Source organism: Scomber scombrus, chromosome 20 (assembly GCF_963691925.1).
Source record: "Scomber scombrus chromosome 20, fScoSco1.1, whole genome shotgun sequence".
In the NCBI taxonomy this organism is placed as follows: domain Eukaryota; kingdom Metazoa; phylum Chordata; class Actinopteri; order Scombriformes; family Scombridae; genus Scomber; species Scomber scombrus.
Window position 1 is genome coordinate 5,276,536 of NC_084989.1, and position 16,606 is coordinate 5,293,141.

At 41.7% G+C, this 16,606-nt stretch overlaps 1 protein-coding gene across 2 annotated transcripts in view; it reads right to left on the reverse strand.

Moving 5' to 3' along the window:
• The window catches only part of svila (supervillin a), a 41,585-nt gene extending 26,959 nt beyond the window's left edge, over nt 1-14,626 (reverse strand). The window contains exons 1-8 of one of the 2 annotated variants that reach the window (XM_062441118.1): nt 14,514-14,626; nt 13,675-14,404; nt 7,763-8,620; nt 7,096-7,266; nt 6,300-6,334; nt 3,955-4,019; nt 3,186-3,322; nt 1,179-1,503 (exon numbers count right to left, since the gene is read on the reverse strand). In XM_062441118.1, the coding sequence (XP_062297102.1) occupies nt 1,179-1,503; nt 3,186-3,322; nt 3,955-4,019; nt 6,300-6,334; nt 7,096-7,266; nt 7,763-8,620; nt 13,675-14,384 (2,301 nt within the window). In that variant the 5' untranslated portion in view covers nt 14,385-14,404; nt 14,514-14,626. The remainder of the gene's footprint in view (nt 1-1,178; nt 1,504-3,185; nt 3,323-3,954; nt 4,020-6,299; nt 6,335-7,095; nt 7,267-7,762; nt 8,621-13,674; nt 14,405-14,513) is intronic. The other variant, XM_062441119.1, reaches the window with a different exon arrangement.
• Nucleotides 14,627-16,606: the final 1,980 nt, after the last annotated feature.

Genomic DNA, 16,606 nt, shown 5'->3' on the forward strand with positions numbered 1-16,606 from the left:
TGGGCATTTCTGAGAAGTGCCTCAGCTGCGTCAGCCTCCAGTGTCTCAGGCAAATGCATGGCGATTGTTGACAGGAACCTTACTTGTAGGTGCTCTACCGGTCCCTCATATAGATCCTGTTCATCATTGATGTCTATGTCTGAGGGCTCCTGGAGCAGAGACATGTACATGCTACAATGCTTGATTCATGTATTTTCTATTTTGATCAAAGGAATGGATTATCCTGTATGGGCCTGCAATTATTTATCTTAGTGCATATTTACATATAATATGTTAGACTAGGGCTTTTCAAATCTGAGACTGTGGGCCTCCCCTCAGACAAAGCCTGGAAAAAGGCATCCCTTCACCCACCAGTAGTTTACTTGATTAGTTGATTATGTTATTTGATCCCTTAGATATTCAACAATTGAGCCAAGATAGTCTGATATTGCTATTCCACATATATTCAGACTACACAGAATACATAAAAAAGTCTGTCGCATGGCCTTTATTAGTGTCTGATTCTGGGAAAGTGGAAAAAACAAAAAACAAACGTAAAACCACCCAAAACTGCTGTAGCTTTGATTTATATCTTTAACCAAACACATTTAAGCTTTTCTACATGATCTCCTTTCAATAATTAATGTAATATTTTTTTTACTTCCATTCACTGAGCCTCCCCTGAAACTGTTTAGATCCCCCTGGGAAGGCCCACCTCCCATTTTGATAACCTCTGTGTTAAACACTATCGACTTAATATTGTAATTCATTAACGGCTGCTGCTTCTGTCCACTCTTCATACACCTGTTGCATCCATTGTAGAAAACAGATCCCTCTTGTATTGGTCTTCCCATATCTCCATTTTTCCCCCCACTGAAGTTTTTTTTCTGAACTTTTTCATTGTGGACTTAAGAATATCTTCTTCTTTTAAAAAAAACTTAACATTCCACTACCACTAATTTACAGCACTGTACAATTGCTTGTAACCTGTGGATAAAATTCATTGGAAAAAAAATATTTTAAATGCTAAATGCCAATATGCCAAAATGATAATATCAATGAAAATATCAGGGCTAATGGTGATGTACAGCAGGTGTAATGTTCACTAGGCTCACTATTTCAGTTAAGCATGTTGGAAGTCCTCTAATAAGTCCCATGGAAACAAAACAAAACAGTTAATCATCCTGCTGCTGCCTCACCTGCTCCATATCACCCAGGGTGATGGGTTGCGTCTGGTAGCGAGCGTTGGCCCTGCGCTGGCGTGTGTCCCCTCTGGTGCGGGTAACCCTGGAGGGAGGCTGAGCCAGCCGGTTGAACAGCGCCATCTTTTCTGCCAGGCTGAGGGTGCAGAGGTCGGGCTCGTCCTGAGACGGACTCTGACTCTGGACTTTTTCTTCCATTTTGGACGCCTGCTTGGGGCCTTGAGCTTCCTTGGTGATTTGAGCCTCCTTGGTTTCCTGCGCCTGCCTGGCCTCCCGCGCCTGCTCCCGGGCGGCGGCGCTCTGCTGCGAGGATGCCTGCAGGCTGAGGGTAGGATGACACCCAGGAGACAGAAGAGGTAGAAGAAATGGAGACTTCTGGTAAGCTCATGCAATCAAGCGAGTGGCATGCTGGATATCAGGCAGCTCTGTGGAGCTAATTATGACGGGGACATCCGATAGACGTTTAAACCTTCAGCTAAAATGTGTCATTACACATGCAGGGTGAGTCATGCCCACTACAAACAGAACCGTGACATCAAGTTCATGTTGAAGTCATGTAAAGATATTGGCATAAAAGGTCATGTAGTTTCCTCCAATCACACAGGAGGGCACCAAAACGTCAAAAAACACTGTGCATTAGGACTCTGCATTACTTAAAGGTAGAACCTCATAATATATTAATACTACTCTGAGAGGACAACTATGCTGAGGTTACTGAGCAGCATTCAGTATTGATCAATCATGTTAATCACACTGGTAGGTTGCTGTGAGCGTTCGTGCACACGCACACACACACACACACACAGTGCTGTGTACCTGTATGGTGGGAAAGTGCTGCAAACTAGGGTGGGGCTAGGGACGCGTGCTACAGCAGTGTGAACAGTCACCGTTTGTGGCACGTGAGTGGGGACGCTACAGTAGTCAAGGACAGGGACATAGTCACACACACACACACACACACACACACACACATACATACAGATAGGTGACAGAGAGAACAAACAGGTGATAGAAGGAATGAGCCGGATGACTTCCAGGTGATGAAGAAAAAAGGGTCATTCAAACAGAGACAAGAATATAAAGCATGTTGAGGTGTTCAGAAAGGTGGCTGGAGGCCAAAATTTCATTTTGGTATTCATGGAGAATTTCACACACACAAATGAAATTTTGAATGACTTCCAGAAGAGAAAAGGTGATGGATTATGTTTCAGGTTGATAAAGTGAGGAAATGTTATAAAATACAGTGTCTGGTTGGGGCTTTGTCACACTTCAGTTGTCTAGGAGTTGTATGCAGACCTACTAAAGAGTCATTTCAGCTCTAAACTTCTCAGAAAGTTTCATTTTTGTAACAGTTTGAAAGGTCAAACAATCCAATATTTCACAATGAGAGAAAAGATTAGAAAAACTCCCCAAAAAATAATAAAAAAACTTTGGCAGAAGTTGGTTAATTCTTCTTTTCTATGGGACCTTATTAATCATCAGACAAGCAGCCAGATCTATTGTGACTTTTTAGAGATTGGGAACCATTGGACTAAGCTATGTAAAGTTAAACTTACTCCACCTCCACCAGCAATGACAGCATGAACAACTCAGTATCAACAGTCTAATAAGGTAACGTATAAGTCTGCAGAACAAATACTTCTAATTGTTTTACTCAAAGTACATTTTTGCTGATAATACTTTTGCATTCAAGTAGCTGATTTTAAAAGGCAAGAATTTTTACATTGTGGTACTTAAGCAAATGATTAAGCACTTCTTCCACCACTAATGCGGAGTTATGTGCTGTATCTATTTTTTTGGCCAGGCCATGACTTCCAGCTCTCCAGTCTTTATACTAACCTATGCTAAACCTACCAAACCACATCCTGGCTCTAGCTCCAAACTAAATGCACAGACATGAGAGCGGCACTGACTTTCTGATTGATATCCGCAAGACAGGAAATAAGCTGATTTCCAAACATAACATAACATAACATAACGTAACAATAACCTGTAAAGACTTACGTGGCGGCGATGACGACCTCTTCAGTGGTGACCGGCTGAGTTCTGGATCGGTCTTGTGTACGTCTTAGCCTCCTGTCCACCGCTGCATTCCTGGATCTTGGTTTAGGAGCTCCACCATCAACGTTCTTCTCTAGCTCCTAGATGGGAACGTTTTGGGGGAAAACATGGAAAATCATCATAAATTCTAGAATAATCCCAGGGGGAGCGTTAACTCTAATTTTTGACAAGGGAATATTTGCATTCAAAGAAACAGCGGGTGTGATGACTGAATTGGCTTCTGCTGTAGATGAATGTGTCAAATAATTTGTATAAGAGTGATTTAATACAGATGATTGAGTGCATTAAGATCACATCTGTTATCAAAGCTGTTTGGGAATTTAAGTATCTGATTAATTGAGCTTAAGCAACCAAGATTACTGAGCATATTTGGGGTCAATTTCACACATGTACAGAGCTAAAATGTGTTCCATTAAAAAATGCTTGTTCCATGCTTCATGTAGTCTGATCCACGCATGTGATGAAACCAAAATCATTTCCAAGCTTTGCGCTCCTCGCGGTGATGAGAGGGCCGAAAAAGAAAAATCAGTGCTTGATTAGAAGCACATTTCTCTGGGTGCTTGGTGTCCAGACCCAGCATGTGATCTGCTGACATGCTGCATGTGGTGCATGTGGTGAGAGAGGAATGCTCACTCACCACCTGTATGCATGTGCGTGAAAAGGTCATAAAAGCGACGAGAGAACAAACAAACAGGTTGAAAGCGAGGCTCACCCTAAAGAGAGAGCGCTTGGCTGCCACGCTCAGCTTGGCCAGGTCATCTAGCTTCTCTTCATCAGCTACAGGAAGAGACAGAGAGAGAGAGAGAGAGAGAGAGAGAGGGAGGCGGAGAAGAAAGGAGGCCTGAAAACATTAACTCTGCATGATATCTTCTCAACAGATGATGTGTAGTCATATCTCAGCTTGGGCTTGGACACAGCATGCTTTTAACTGGGAACCTTCATTACAAACAAGGTAAGACGTTTTAAAGATGTGGTGATTTTTCCAGTCACGAAGACTCTGCTGAGAAGATGTTCAAGTATTGGTTGCATCATGGGAAATGTAGTATGACTAAAAGTAATACTGCATAACTTTTTGTAACAATGTAACAAATGTATGCTTATTTGTAAATCTGAAATAAACATCTGTTCTTAGATGCTGCCATTAGAAACATGTTGGTCAGATGACTCTAATATTTTGTTGCTTGAGGAAATGTATTTTTTTGAAATACATGGTTTTTATTTTCATCTGATCATACTGAGAACACAATTACTGACAGCTGATACTCTTCTCTAAGAAACTGTGAAGCACATTTTACATTCTGTCAACTCTTGATCTTTTATTATTAAGTCATGTTGTTAAAAAAAAAGCCAAATAGCCAAAACTATTTTGGCTATGTATTGTGAGTTCCCCAACATTATTGATGTACAATACCCCGGAGTACTCCTTAAAAATGCTAATAAATGGTGCAGTGCAACTTTTCTGCTTACAAGACAGTTTTTTAGAACAAGCTGACACAATAATATGCACTTCCTCCACACATTAAGTCTAAAGGGAAAAACCTGATTTTCAAGAATCTCAAATCTCCCAATCAGACTTATTAACATTCATTTTTACATTTTAACCGTGACACCCTAGTGTTGCACCACAACTTTGCAACAAAATCACGTGTGTGGTGTCCGAGCAATGTTCCATTTAGTGCCGTACAAGAAGACTTTCTCGCCTCTGAGCAACAAATTGTTAAGTGTAATTGTCATTAAAAACCCTCTGATCACCATGATGGTGTTCATTTCATCATTACACACCAGCTGGCTTCATAGCTGAGAGCAAAGATAAACCACAAAACCTGCGATTGGCGTCATTTGGGAGACTATGCAAGAGCTAGACAGGTGTGAGAGGCACGGTTACACACACACACACACACACACACTTTCAGATTCTCTTGTGTGCAAGACATCTCTGCAAGACATATGACATGACATCACCAAACAGCTATTCACTTTGTCAGAAAGGCGGCCGGGCCGAGTGTGTGCTTATAAAAAGCAGATGAGCTGCTTCTGCCCTCTGTGGAGCTGCTGTGCTGTTATGCTACTGTGAGCACCAGTAATGACTCTATAAACACCACTACGATTGTTGTGCTTTTCCTGTTAAAAAAAATAATAATGGTTTAAGAAAGGAGATTTGAGTCATATGGTCTCCACCCTCACGTCTATTCATGGAGCTTTGATATAAATCCACTGGAGAATCACATTTTATTCATTTGTGGTCGGATTCAATTGTGAAGCTCAACTTAATCATGTCAGTCCTGTTGTTTTCATTGGCAAATGTTCAGAGCAGATATTACTACTAAAGTATTGACTATTGAACGGCAAATGACAGACTTACAGACTGCAAGAATGATTCAAAGCAGGTTTAGTTCAAGTGGAAAGCAAATAAACTGCAGCATAAACATAATGGGATGCTTTTAAGATCATCCTGATCTCATCAACTCTTCTCATCCAAAGACAAAGGAGCTGATTAAACTTCACTTTCTCACAGAACTGTGGTAATATCAGAGAGTTACGAGTCCTCCGGTTGGGTTTTGGTGACATTCTTACCCTTTAAAAACAACCTAAATATAGTGTGAAGCTTTGCTTTTGTTAGTATTAGCTCATAAGTCAAAATTACACCATATAAAGTAAAAAAAAATAAAAAATACTCCCCATATGATTCACTATCCCCAAACAAAACTGCAGCACTTTTCACTGCTGTAAATAGTTATGCAACTTGAAGTCTGAGTCAAGCAATCTGATTGGTCAAACGAATAAAACAGTTATGCTACTAATTCCACTAAAGTTCACTGAGTTTAATCCATTATTTAACACACATGTAAAGAGGGGAAGCTACAGCAGTTCATAATCTGTATTTCTTACTACATATATGTCTAATAACAATGAATATGCTTATATTCCATCTATTTATGTCAGTGTGTTATTGTTTTATGTCCACTTAATTCTACAAATATATTCTGAAAATCACATTCTACCCAAAACTGTCAAATCTTTGCAAAGACGAGTCATAGTAAAAAGAAAACTACTAACCTTCTGCGGGAGCAAACTCTGAACTCACACAGGACCTTCAAAAAGTGCACAAAAAAAAAAGAGAGAGAGAAAAAAAGAGCATCAGCAAAACCTGCAGATATCCACGCAAAACAATACATACCTGATTGTTATCAAAGGGTGACGAGCTGTTAGGACGAGAGAAAAGCTAGGGCACGGAGGAGGTAAGGAGTTTCGGAGAGAGAAGCGCTCGTTTATGGTGTGACAATGAGTGTTAGGAGAAGAAAATGGAAAAGGAGAGACAAAAAAAAAGAAAAAAAAAGGGGGAAACAGTCGGTAAAGCAGACTAAGCTGGAGAATTAGACGGCATTACAGGAGTCTGTTCACGTCCATGGTCTCAGGGAGTGATTTACCAACAAAGGCCAATTCATGCTTCATTGGTATGGTCACATGTGATGACCACTGCCAAGGCCCAATCAGAGGGACCTTTGGCCTTTAAGCTTCCCTGTTTGCTAATGTTGTTAAAAATCAAGGAGTAAGTGAGTGTGTCAATGTACATGTTTGTTTGTATGCATGTGTGTGTGTTTGTGATCCAGCTCATGGGATTAATCTGATTATGGATTGAGTGCATACTATAGAATTATATATTGTAGATTAAACACCACACACTTGATTGATCAGAATAATGCATGAAAACGTGATTAGAATCAACATTTCTGTGCTTAAAACTTACTAAAATTAACACTATGCGATGATTTGCTCGGCATGCATGATCATATGGACATTTTAAAAGCATTCTTCACTCTCAGCCATGCATTTCCTGAGTCCAGAGCAGTACCTATCAGTCTCCTGGCGCTCAGCAGAAGTGATGGGCTGTGTCCTAAACCTCTCTGAGGTCTTTCTATTCTCCCCTGGATAGATATACTGTCGGGTTCTACGCCCCCTGTCCCTCTCCCCTCTCCACGGGGCCTCGTAGCCTGCAAGCGCCCTGTTGCCCTCCTCCACCTCACTGGAGGGGCCCACACAGGAGAGGGACCAACAGATAGAGTACCCAAGGAAAAGAGAAAATACAGTGTGGTGAGGGAAAGATAGAAAAAGGATGGGTAGCAACAATGGAACTGTTAAAAAACAGAGAGGTGAAAGTTTGAATATTCAGTCACTACCCCTGGTTTTTAAGTCAAACATGTGAAGCGAGACCATGCGAATATTTATTAGCGGTTAAAGCACATGCGTGTTCGTTGGCCTCTCAAACAAGTCACAGTGCCGATAAAGAACGACAAAAAACCAAATCGTCTTAGGAAGCTTGGTGTTAGGAGATTAATGCATGAATGCCATTTCTACAGATTAGAAACTGTGACAGAATCACTGCGCTTTGATGTTAACTGAACACCAGACTTGGTTGCTTGGTTAGTCATTCAGTAGCAGCCCGTGTTATGTAACAAGCATCAGTGTGAGTTCCACAGCAGTCAGCCAGTAAAGCAGCAGTGGTTTACTTTGCCACCTACAGCTCGGTCTTGCGGCTGGTTGGAGGGGTGGTGGTGCTCTCCATGTAGGAATGTCTGAGCTGGGCCACAGACATTCGGGTGTCCTGGTGACTCTCTCCATTACTGAAGCCTTCGCGCTCCCTGACCTCCCGGGGATCCTGGGTCTGGTGGTGCAGGTTCCTCTGAGTTGGCGCTCGTGGACCTCCGACGTCTGATAAAGAGCGATTGAACGCTGTGCTGGAGATGGAGCCTTCTGGGCCTGCATTCGTCGCTCTGGGTTGGATTTGGCTGGTGGTCACCCCTTTCTGGATATAAATGGCGTTATCCCGCTCTCTGGGCCTGCTCTCCACTGCTTGCAGATGGGTGGCGGGTTCCGTTTCCTCCCACCTACCTCTCCGTCCTCCTCTTGCAGGATCTTCTATCTCAGCCTGCACCCTGGACATCCCCAGCTCCTCTTCCACCCTTCCTCTCCGTGGGTCTTCAGTGCTCCTCTCCCTGCGTCGAATCTCCGAAGGCAGCACTGCTTTCCTGCTCTTCAGAAGGCCCTCTGTCTTCACGCCCTCCGACTCCTCAATCTCTTCCTCCTGCTGTTGTCCACCTCTGGATGGAGCACCAGAAGCCATGGACAGATAACTGGGGTATCCACCGCCTTCCTGTCCTCCTTGCAGTCCAGATCGGGTGAGCTGAGCCTGGGGGTGATGGTGGGGTTGGTGGTGGGAGTAGACCTGCTGGGGGCTCGGTGGGTCTGAGTGGTAGTGTGTAGAAGGCTGGGACTGGTGTTGATATTGTCTGCGGTACAACGGGGCGTCTGTAACGTTTCCCAGCTCTGGGCTCCTCTGGCGACCTTCCTCCCTCACAAGCCTCTCCCTAACTCTGATTCTTCAGGGAGACAAAGTGCTGGTTAACATTTATACGACGTGAACAAACACAGCTTAACTGTCTGAAACTCAAAAACAATCAAAATTGGTTTATATAAAAAAAACAAAAAACAAAGCAAAACACAGCACTCAACTCATACTCTTGACCGTCTCTTGTGGTTACGTCTATTAGCCTGAAGAGAGGAACTGATTCTTTAATTTGTTTGATATTACAGCTGGGTATTGAACCTTCACTACTTTGAGTTACATCAGTAATGCATGTGTAGAACAGAGTATTAAGAACTGCCAAATCAAATCAGTTTTATTTATTTAGCCCAAAATCACAATGCTGTGTCAAAGGGACAATATCAAAGGTTTGCATAAAATTCTTGGCCAGATTCTTAGTCTTGTCTTCCTGTTTTAAATCATAACTTTGCAGAGTCTAAACTAAGTGTTTACAAGAAATCTCTAGATGGTATCTTTAAATGCTGATGCACTGCAAAAGTTGGTAGAAAAACATGTTCCTGTTAATCAAGGTAAGATCTTGCAACTAGAGCTCAAATTAACAGTCAAATACCCCTTTAAATACTATTTTTTGAGGCTTCAAAAGCCTTAGGTAAATAGTGCAATAAAAATAGCTAATTTAAATGAATTTTATTTCATTTTGATTATTCTTTTCCTTACTTCTATTTGGGATAATCAAGTTTTGGAAGTACAGCAGTTTTTTTTTAGCATATATTTGTTAACATACTGGAATTGTTTTCACCTCGAAAAGTCATGCTGAATTAGCTATTGGCAGTTCCTGTTTGCACTGGAATAATGGAGGAACACCAAGTATAACTGCATTACTTTTGATACTAGGAATAAACTGCCAAGCATGATAATTATGGGGCAAGATGACTATCAGCTCTAATTGAAACAAGTTAATTCAAGCCTAGGTATTGAAAACTTATTTTGTATAAGCTCAGGTAGTGAACATTTTTAAATGATACCCAGCTGTATTGATAGCACCTACCTCACCTGATTCTTAATAAATAAATAGAGAGTAGTAGAAAAAAGAAATAAGACAGAACACAGGGAAAGATGCAAACTTTAAGCGAAAGCCCCAAAATTATAGTCAATGACATAAAGCCGCTGTTAATCTGTGAAAAGAAACAACACAGCAACGTCACTTATCATACGTTTTATCCTGCGTTTATTACAGTATGTTTAATATGATATGCTGCTTAAATGTATTTTAACACAGGGATTAAACTGAACACAGCAACATGTTTATGGGGAAATTAAGTTATGGTCTGAAGCCAAGGGAAGTGGAGCTCGAGACAATGAGGATGAGGATGATGTCAGCTGACTGTCAAAGCTCAAAAGCAGAGGTTCTTAAACATGCATGTCTTTTTTTTTTTTAAATCAGCTCAGGACCCCCAACAGAGTGAATGTATTTTCACCCTAAAAGATAAGTGAAAATGTGGTGGTGTTGTGTGGAGCAGTACTGGGTCCTGTCCTGATCTGCAGTTTAAGAAGCATTGCTCATAAGGCTTGATGGCGTTTAAAGGAAATCCAGCTGAATGGAAACATGGCAGGTGATTCTGGGGGGTGGGACATGACCAGCCTGGGTGTACCTCGACGGCCAGTTGATGAGAGAGTGGGTGTCGCCCTCAGCATCAGTCTGGAGGAACCAATCAGTGCTCGGTTTCGCCCTCGCACTGTACCGATGGAAACCCGATGGGAGACACGTGAGTGAGTGATTGAGTAAGTGAGTGTGTAGGTACAGTAATGGTCTAGATTCAGCCTTTTCTTCACACACCACTGCATTACACACACCATTGACTTTACATTGAGCTTGACCAGAATGAGAATGAGCTTGGCCACCAGCAGGATCCTGCTAAGAATACAAGTTCAACTCTCTGGTGAGACATTTCATTGTTATTCGTGGTGTTGGGAAAGGCATCACACACACAATGAAATATGAATAATAAATCTGTGGTTTAATGCTTGTTAAATGAAGATCAATGGCTACACAAACACAATATCTCAGTTTGCTTGTATTACATCAGATTTGGCCACACACTGGACCTATGTTATCAGTGCATCTAGAGAAAATGTTCACTAAAGTCAGACTAAGGTCTTATCCACTAGAGCAGATTTTCAGAGGAAATGCCATCTAACTCCACCAGAGCCAAAAGGCAGATGAGTCATGCTGGGCCTCTGATGCTGCATAAAGACTAATAGCCGGAGTTGTTTTGCACAGGCCTGAGTTCAACAACATCAAGGAGAAAGTTCCTCTGCCATAAATACACAAAGAGAGAGCTCCGCAGGGGAAAATGCAGTGGGAGGAAGCAACGAATCTGCATTTCACAAAGCCAAATAAGACTTTTTTATTAACAACATTTAAATTTAAGACCAAATTAAAATCAAACAACACCAAAAGGTATATTTCATGTGAGCATAACCGAACAAAGCAATAAAAAAGGTTTTGTTTACTTCTTTCTATGTCTAGTTTCTACCAGTAATTTTAACAGGCATGCTACATGCTGTCTTTTTCATTGCTTTTAAAATATCAGGTTAATCACAAAGGCCTGCAGTTTCCAGGTGGAGAGTTTTTCTTTTCTGGGCAGGCAATTTGCTTCTAAATAATCTTGGATCTCCAACTACACTCAACACTACATCAGAGGAAAAAAGAAGAAGGAGATAGTACAACATTGACAACACCAATTTTAAAGAAACTTCATGTTCAACTATACGTTATAAAACTGAATGCATTATGAGCTATTAATGCCATGCTATATTAAAACTAAAAATGTAAATACAGTGCAACCACGTCATTACTATTAAGCATTACATGCTCTGATAAGGTTGAAAGCTGCAGAACAGCTAATACATGGACCTTGAGGTAAAATTGTTTTGTCATCTGCCAGTTGCAGAGTAAAAAATGTACTCAATTTTGATCCATTATGGCATTAAAGTGTTCAGAAGAAAATTAAATTAAATTCTATAATAACTAGGCAACTCAATCTGCTGAAGAAAAAAACTTCAGAACAGCTACTAAATGGACTTGGAGGTTGGATTGTTTTGTCAACTGTTGTTTCCAAGGTCAAGATCGAGTTTTGGAACTAAAGGGCGTCACAAGTTTGACATTTTTTACATTTTACTAAGTGCTCAGTTATAACCATTTATATCACGCTTCACTGAGTATCGTAAAGGGCCAGGAGATACCCTCAGAAGAGGGAACTCTCTCCTATCTGTTTCTTCCCCTCAGGCCTCACTGGTCTTGATCCGGCCCAGCTGTGGATCAGTGACTTTGGAGTCACACTGAGCCACCCTTCCTGCACCATGGACACACACCCAGCCAAGTTTTGAAACTTGAGAGAGGGACTGAGGAAGAAGAGAGAGTGTCGGCGATGCAGACAGGAACAGAGTCCGATAGGGAATGACAGCCTGGTCAGGTGTAAAGTCAAGAATGCATCTTTATCTGTTCATTAACAATGGCAGACCACAGGACCATAGCCTGTAGCTGACCTTCGCTGGACCAGCTGGTTGTTACATTAGAAATAAGGAAAAGAGATACATAGGAGCATGTGCTGATAACATCTGTGTTATCTGCACTGGAGCCAAAACTCTCCTTAGTACTCGTCCTCTTCAACAGATAACGCCACTTACTTTTTAAGACAATCACTTGAGGGTAATAAACATCTACTGCTGTCTCTCTTTCCAATCGGATGCTACAAATACGAAGCAAAGGCAGGCTAATTGCTATTTAATCTCTCATTGCTCAGGAAACTGTTTGTGGCTTTCGCCTGAGCCAATACTGAACCAGTGCAATAAAAACTATTTGAGTACATTGTTGTAATAATAAGTTGCCAAAAGTACACAACCATGACTTAACTTGTAATAAAATAAAACGACTCTCTATGATACCACTCAGTGCTCTGATCGGCATTGGTAACCTTTAAGATACTCTCTGGGCGTTTTCAAACCTGTGTTGTTTAGCCCAGTTGCATTGACTCTTGATCATTTTCCCTCTTGGTATGTTTGGGCAGATCTGAACATAGCAATTGTACTCGATTGCTGACCACAAACAAACACACAAGACCCTTTTGAGGAAGTGGTCTCAGTCCGGACACAAACAAATTTTGAAGTGGTTTGTTTGTAGGGGGAAACATGATCTAATCTTGATCTGACCCAAATATAAGGCCTATACTGCAAGTTTGAGCTATAAGGCTAATGTAGCCAGGTGCAAATGAGCTGGGATGCAGATGAACGAAGTCTGTAGTTGCTAGCAGCTTGTCGGAGAATGAATGGAAATCCAAAGTGGGCTAAGAACCAAGTACATTACCTTGATGTGGACTTTAGTCATGCATTTTGCTTTGCATTAATTTTTGACTCATCCATTGATTCAAACTAGACCAAACCACCTATAGGTTTGAAAACTCCCTGAGGTGCAATTCTCTTTAAGAATGTGGGATCAAACTCATAGGTCAAACAGCCCTGGAAGTAGTTCTTAGCCAATAGTTCCTTTGGGAATTTGAAGTCCAGAAATGTGCTAGCTGTTCTGAGCAAATCCACCTGAAATCTCTAGAACACCAGACACCAACATTTTGTATTAATCTCCCTGTATTCTGCAAATTCAGCTGTAGGTCTCAGTGGGACTAGCTCGAGCATAGTTCCAAAACAAGCTCAGGTTGCATGACCTGGTATGAAACCACAGTCCTGCCAACAGGTCGACCTTGGACATGCATAACTGAGAAGAGGGACAGAGATGGAGCATGGGAGGGTGAGTCAGTCTGATGGATAACGCTGTCACAGCGAGTCCATCTATTAAAAGACAATGATGCGGCAATGTTCTAGCCCACATGGAAACCATTTTTGAACCTTGTGTATAGGAATTTGAAGGAATGCAGGGCCTGGACCCTTAAGTAAAAATGATCTACTAATGAGATATCAAACACACAAGTAGAGGATACTGACCATTTTTCCATAAAGCCTTAATGTGTACACTACTTTTTTTAAATATTGCAAAGCCAGACAGAGAAAACTACTTTTCATCAAAAATGGAAAAAAAACATCTGGACCACTCACCCGTGTCTGCTGAGGATGTTGTGGGCCTGCTGCTCGATGAAGAGGTCCCCAGGAGACACACCATGTTTAGGTGAGGAGAGGGAAGCATGCCTGCTCATCTTCGGTGAACTGGGTGGCACCCCTGTGACTGAATAGTCCTTAGCAGGCACCCTGGCAGTGGAGGACAATGATGTCACATCCATGTATGAGGAAGAGGGTGGCAGCTCAGGAGGAGCAGCCCTGCGTTGATTCTCCAGGTTCATGAGCCTCTCTCTCTCTGAGAACGAGTCCACTCTAGTTCGACCCATCTCGTAGCCCGGGTCAGGGTGGCCGTGCTGGGGCACTGTGCGTCCTGCCCTTGAACTAGTGGCAGAAGTGCTGTTGTAGGAACTCAGATTGATGTCTCTCCCATCCTCCCCAACTGACTCCCCTTTACTTCTTCTCTCTGAGTCTTCAGACTCTTTCTGGGTCCGAGTGTAGCGCGAAGGATTGTCCACATCGGGCTCATGATCCAAAGAGATGCCATAGCGCTCAGCTAGCTGCCGGCGACGTTCTGCCTTGTAGCGGGCGATTCGTTCAGCCTTGGACTCTAGCTCTGGGGCACTGGTGGTGGACACTGAACGGTAGACTGGCTCTGTGTGAATAGCGGACTGAGGGTCTGGTCTGCAACGAGCTCTGGACTGTCGCTCTGGAGCAGTCATCTGCATTTCTGGGCTTTCAAATTCTTCCATGCCATACCGCTGAACTGTGACTATATATGGCAGACAAAGGAACAGAAGGCAGTTATTTGGTTATTCCCATACAAGAACAGAAAAGAGATTTAAAAAAAAAACACTGCTTCAGTACTCTACATGTCTCACCACCACAGGGCTCAAATGGGTCAGAGGCCCTGGTGTATCGTGGTGTATCCTCCTCCAGAAGCCGGTTGGCCACCAAGCTAGGTAGCAAAGATGGATGCACCTCGCCCTCTATACCCTCCAACCGTCGAGCAATGCGCTCCTTTCTATACACACACAGGTAGGAAAGTTATTTTCTCATTGACATTGCCATTATCAAGGAACACTTGCAGCCTTTTGATACACAATCATCTTCTTACCTGTTCATTTCCCAGTCACTTGCGCTTGTGGTAATGCCTTCAAATCGTTTCCTCAACTCGGAGACTAAAGGGAAAATACATCAAATACTATTAGTCAAACAAAAAATGTGTCTTTCAGCAATGTTGTTTTATGAGAATAAAATACTGTTCCATAAAAGACAGAACATGATAGTCAAGTCTGATAGTCTGACTGCTTGTGTTTCTTGTTTTGTTAAGACTTGTTTGGTGATGTGGCCGGATACCTTGATCCTAGCATTTACTTTGCTGTTCACAAAGATATTGTTATCAATAGAAGAAATGGCCAGAGCAATGACAATAAGACCATAAGAAGAAAAGTTTGACATCTGATGGCAGGACATAGGAACTTTGGCAATTTTACACAAAAACATTTAATATCCAAAACGTTTGGCTTAAATCACAAAAAATGGTTGAAGTCCAAGTGGAAGAACACCGAATAGTTAGTGAGACTACACAACATAAAGTAGTCTGTTACCCTGGCAATAACATTCCTACAGTAAATAACCACTTCCACCTAGTCTGCAATATCAAACATCTAATGATTTCCACACTATAGCTAAGACTATTCTTTGTCATTTCCATACTCTCCATACTCATAGTTTGGACTTGTCAGGGCCATCAACAAGTCATCAGACCATTACACTTACCATCCAATACAACTTGCCAGACAGACAGACAGACCCTTTAATAGATCTACATTTTGGATTAAATAGGACCTGTCAAGACAATAATTGCAGCAGTTCATATTGTACAATATGCAAGGTCTGTTCTTGTAGAAAAACTGGTTTAAGTTTAATCTTGACATAAATCCACCTGGCAAAGAAGCTGCTGTTGCACAACAACAACAACTGTCAGAAACCCTGGGAAAGCTGATATGGTGAGGGTCATTTGCAAGCAAGCACAGATAAAAACTTACGAACTCACCTTTGGGGAGATTGGCCAAGAGACTAACATCTATATCCTTGCTGCTTTTGGCTGGGTCGTCTTTTTCGTCGAAGGAGAATTCTTTCTGGAAGCTGAGGGGTGCAGGAAAAATACCAACTGTTATTGAAACAGGGCTTAGCTGTGGGAAACTGGGTTTGTTTATAGACTGACAGTGTAAGCAGTTGTAAGGGGCTCAATGAATCAATCTGAATTTGATCAAATAGTCCAAATAAAATTCTGCTTGGAAGCAGGGTGATTTTTAATGACGGTCAAGAATCTAGTTAATCATCCAATGGATTATAGATGGGGCAACAAAAACAAGCAATCAATCATCCAAACAATACATTTGGTTTTCAATCTGTAAATTTCATCATCTCTTGAATCCCCAAATATTTATCTTGAAATTATGAGAAGGTTTTAACGCTGGCACACCCTTTGCCTCACAAAGATGCACAACAAATCTCTCTCAGGAACATGTTGAAGTAATTTATGGATTTAATTCAAAACCACAAAGTTACAATACAACTACAAAAAAGAACTGGCAGTAGATTATTTTTGTAGAGAAACAGTCACGAATTGGGAAAACATGACTTTGTGGTTTTGTCCATTCCAGCAACCCCAGAGCTGTGAACACACGGATATACAAACACATTGTAGATCCTTCTCTATAATAACAGAATCAGTTTTCATGACTAAATATTTTCCAATATCTGATTCCCACATGCCACACCCACACAGTTTGGCATCAACTCGGAGTCACAGAACCTGATGTCATCAGTGACACTAAAGAAACATTACAGATTAGAGACTAACGTGTTGGCCTGTTGGAGTATTTGACACCTAGCCAACAAAATGATGCTGAGCAATCCTGCTAATTCTGCAGCAGGGTGGTTTTACACTGGCAAGCAGCTAAGT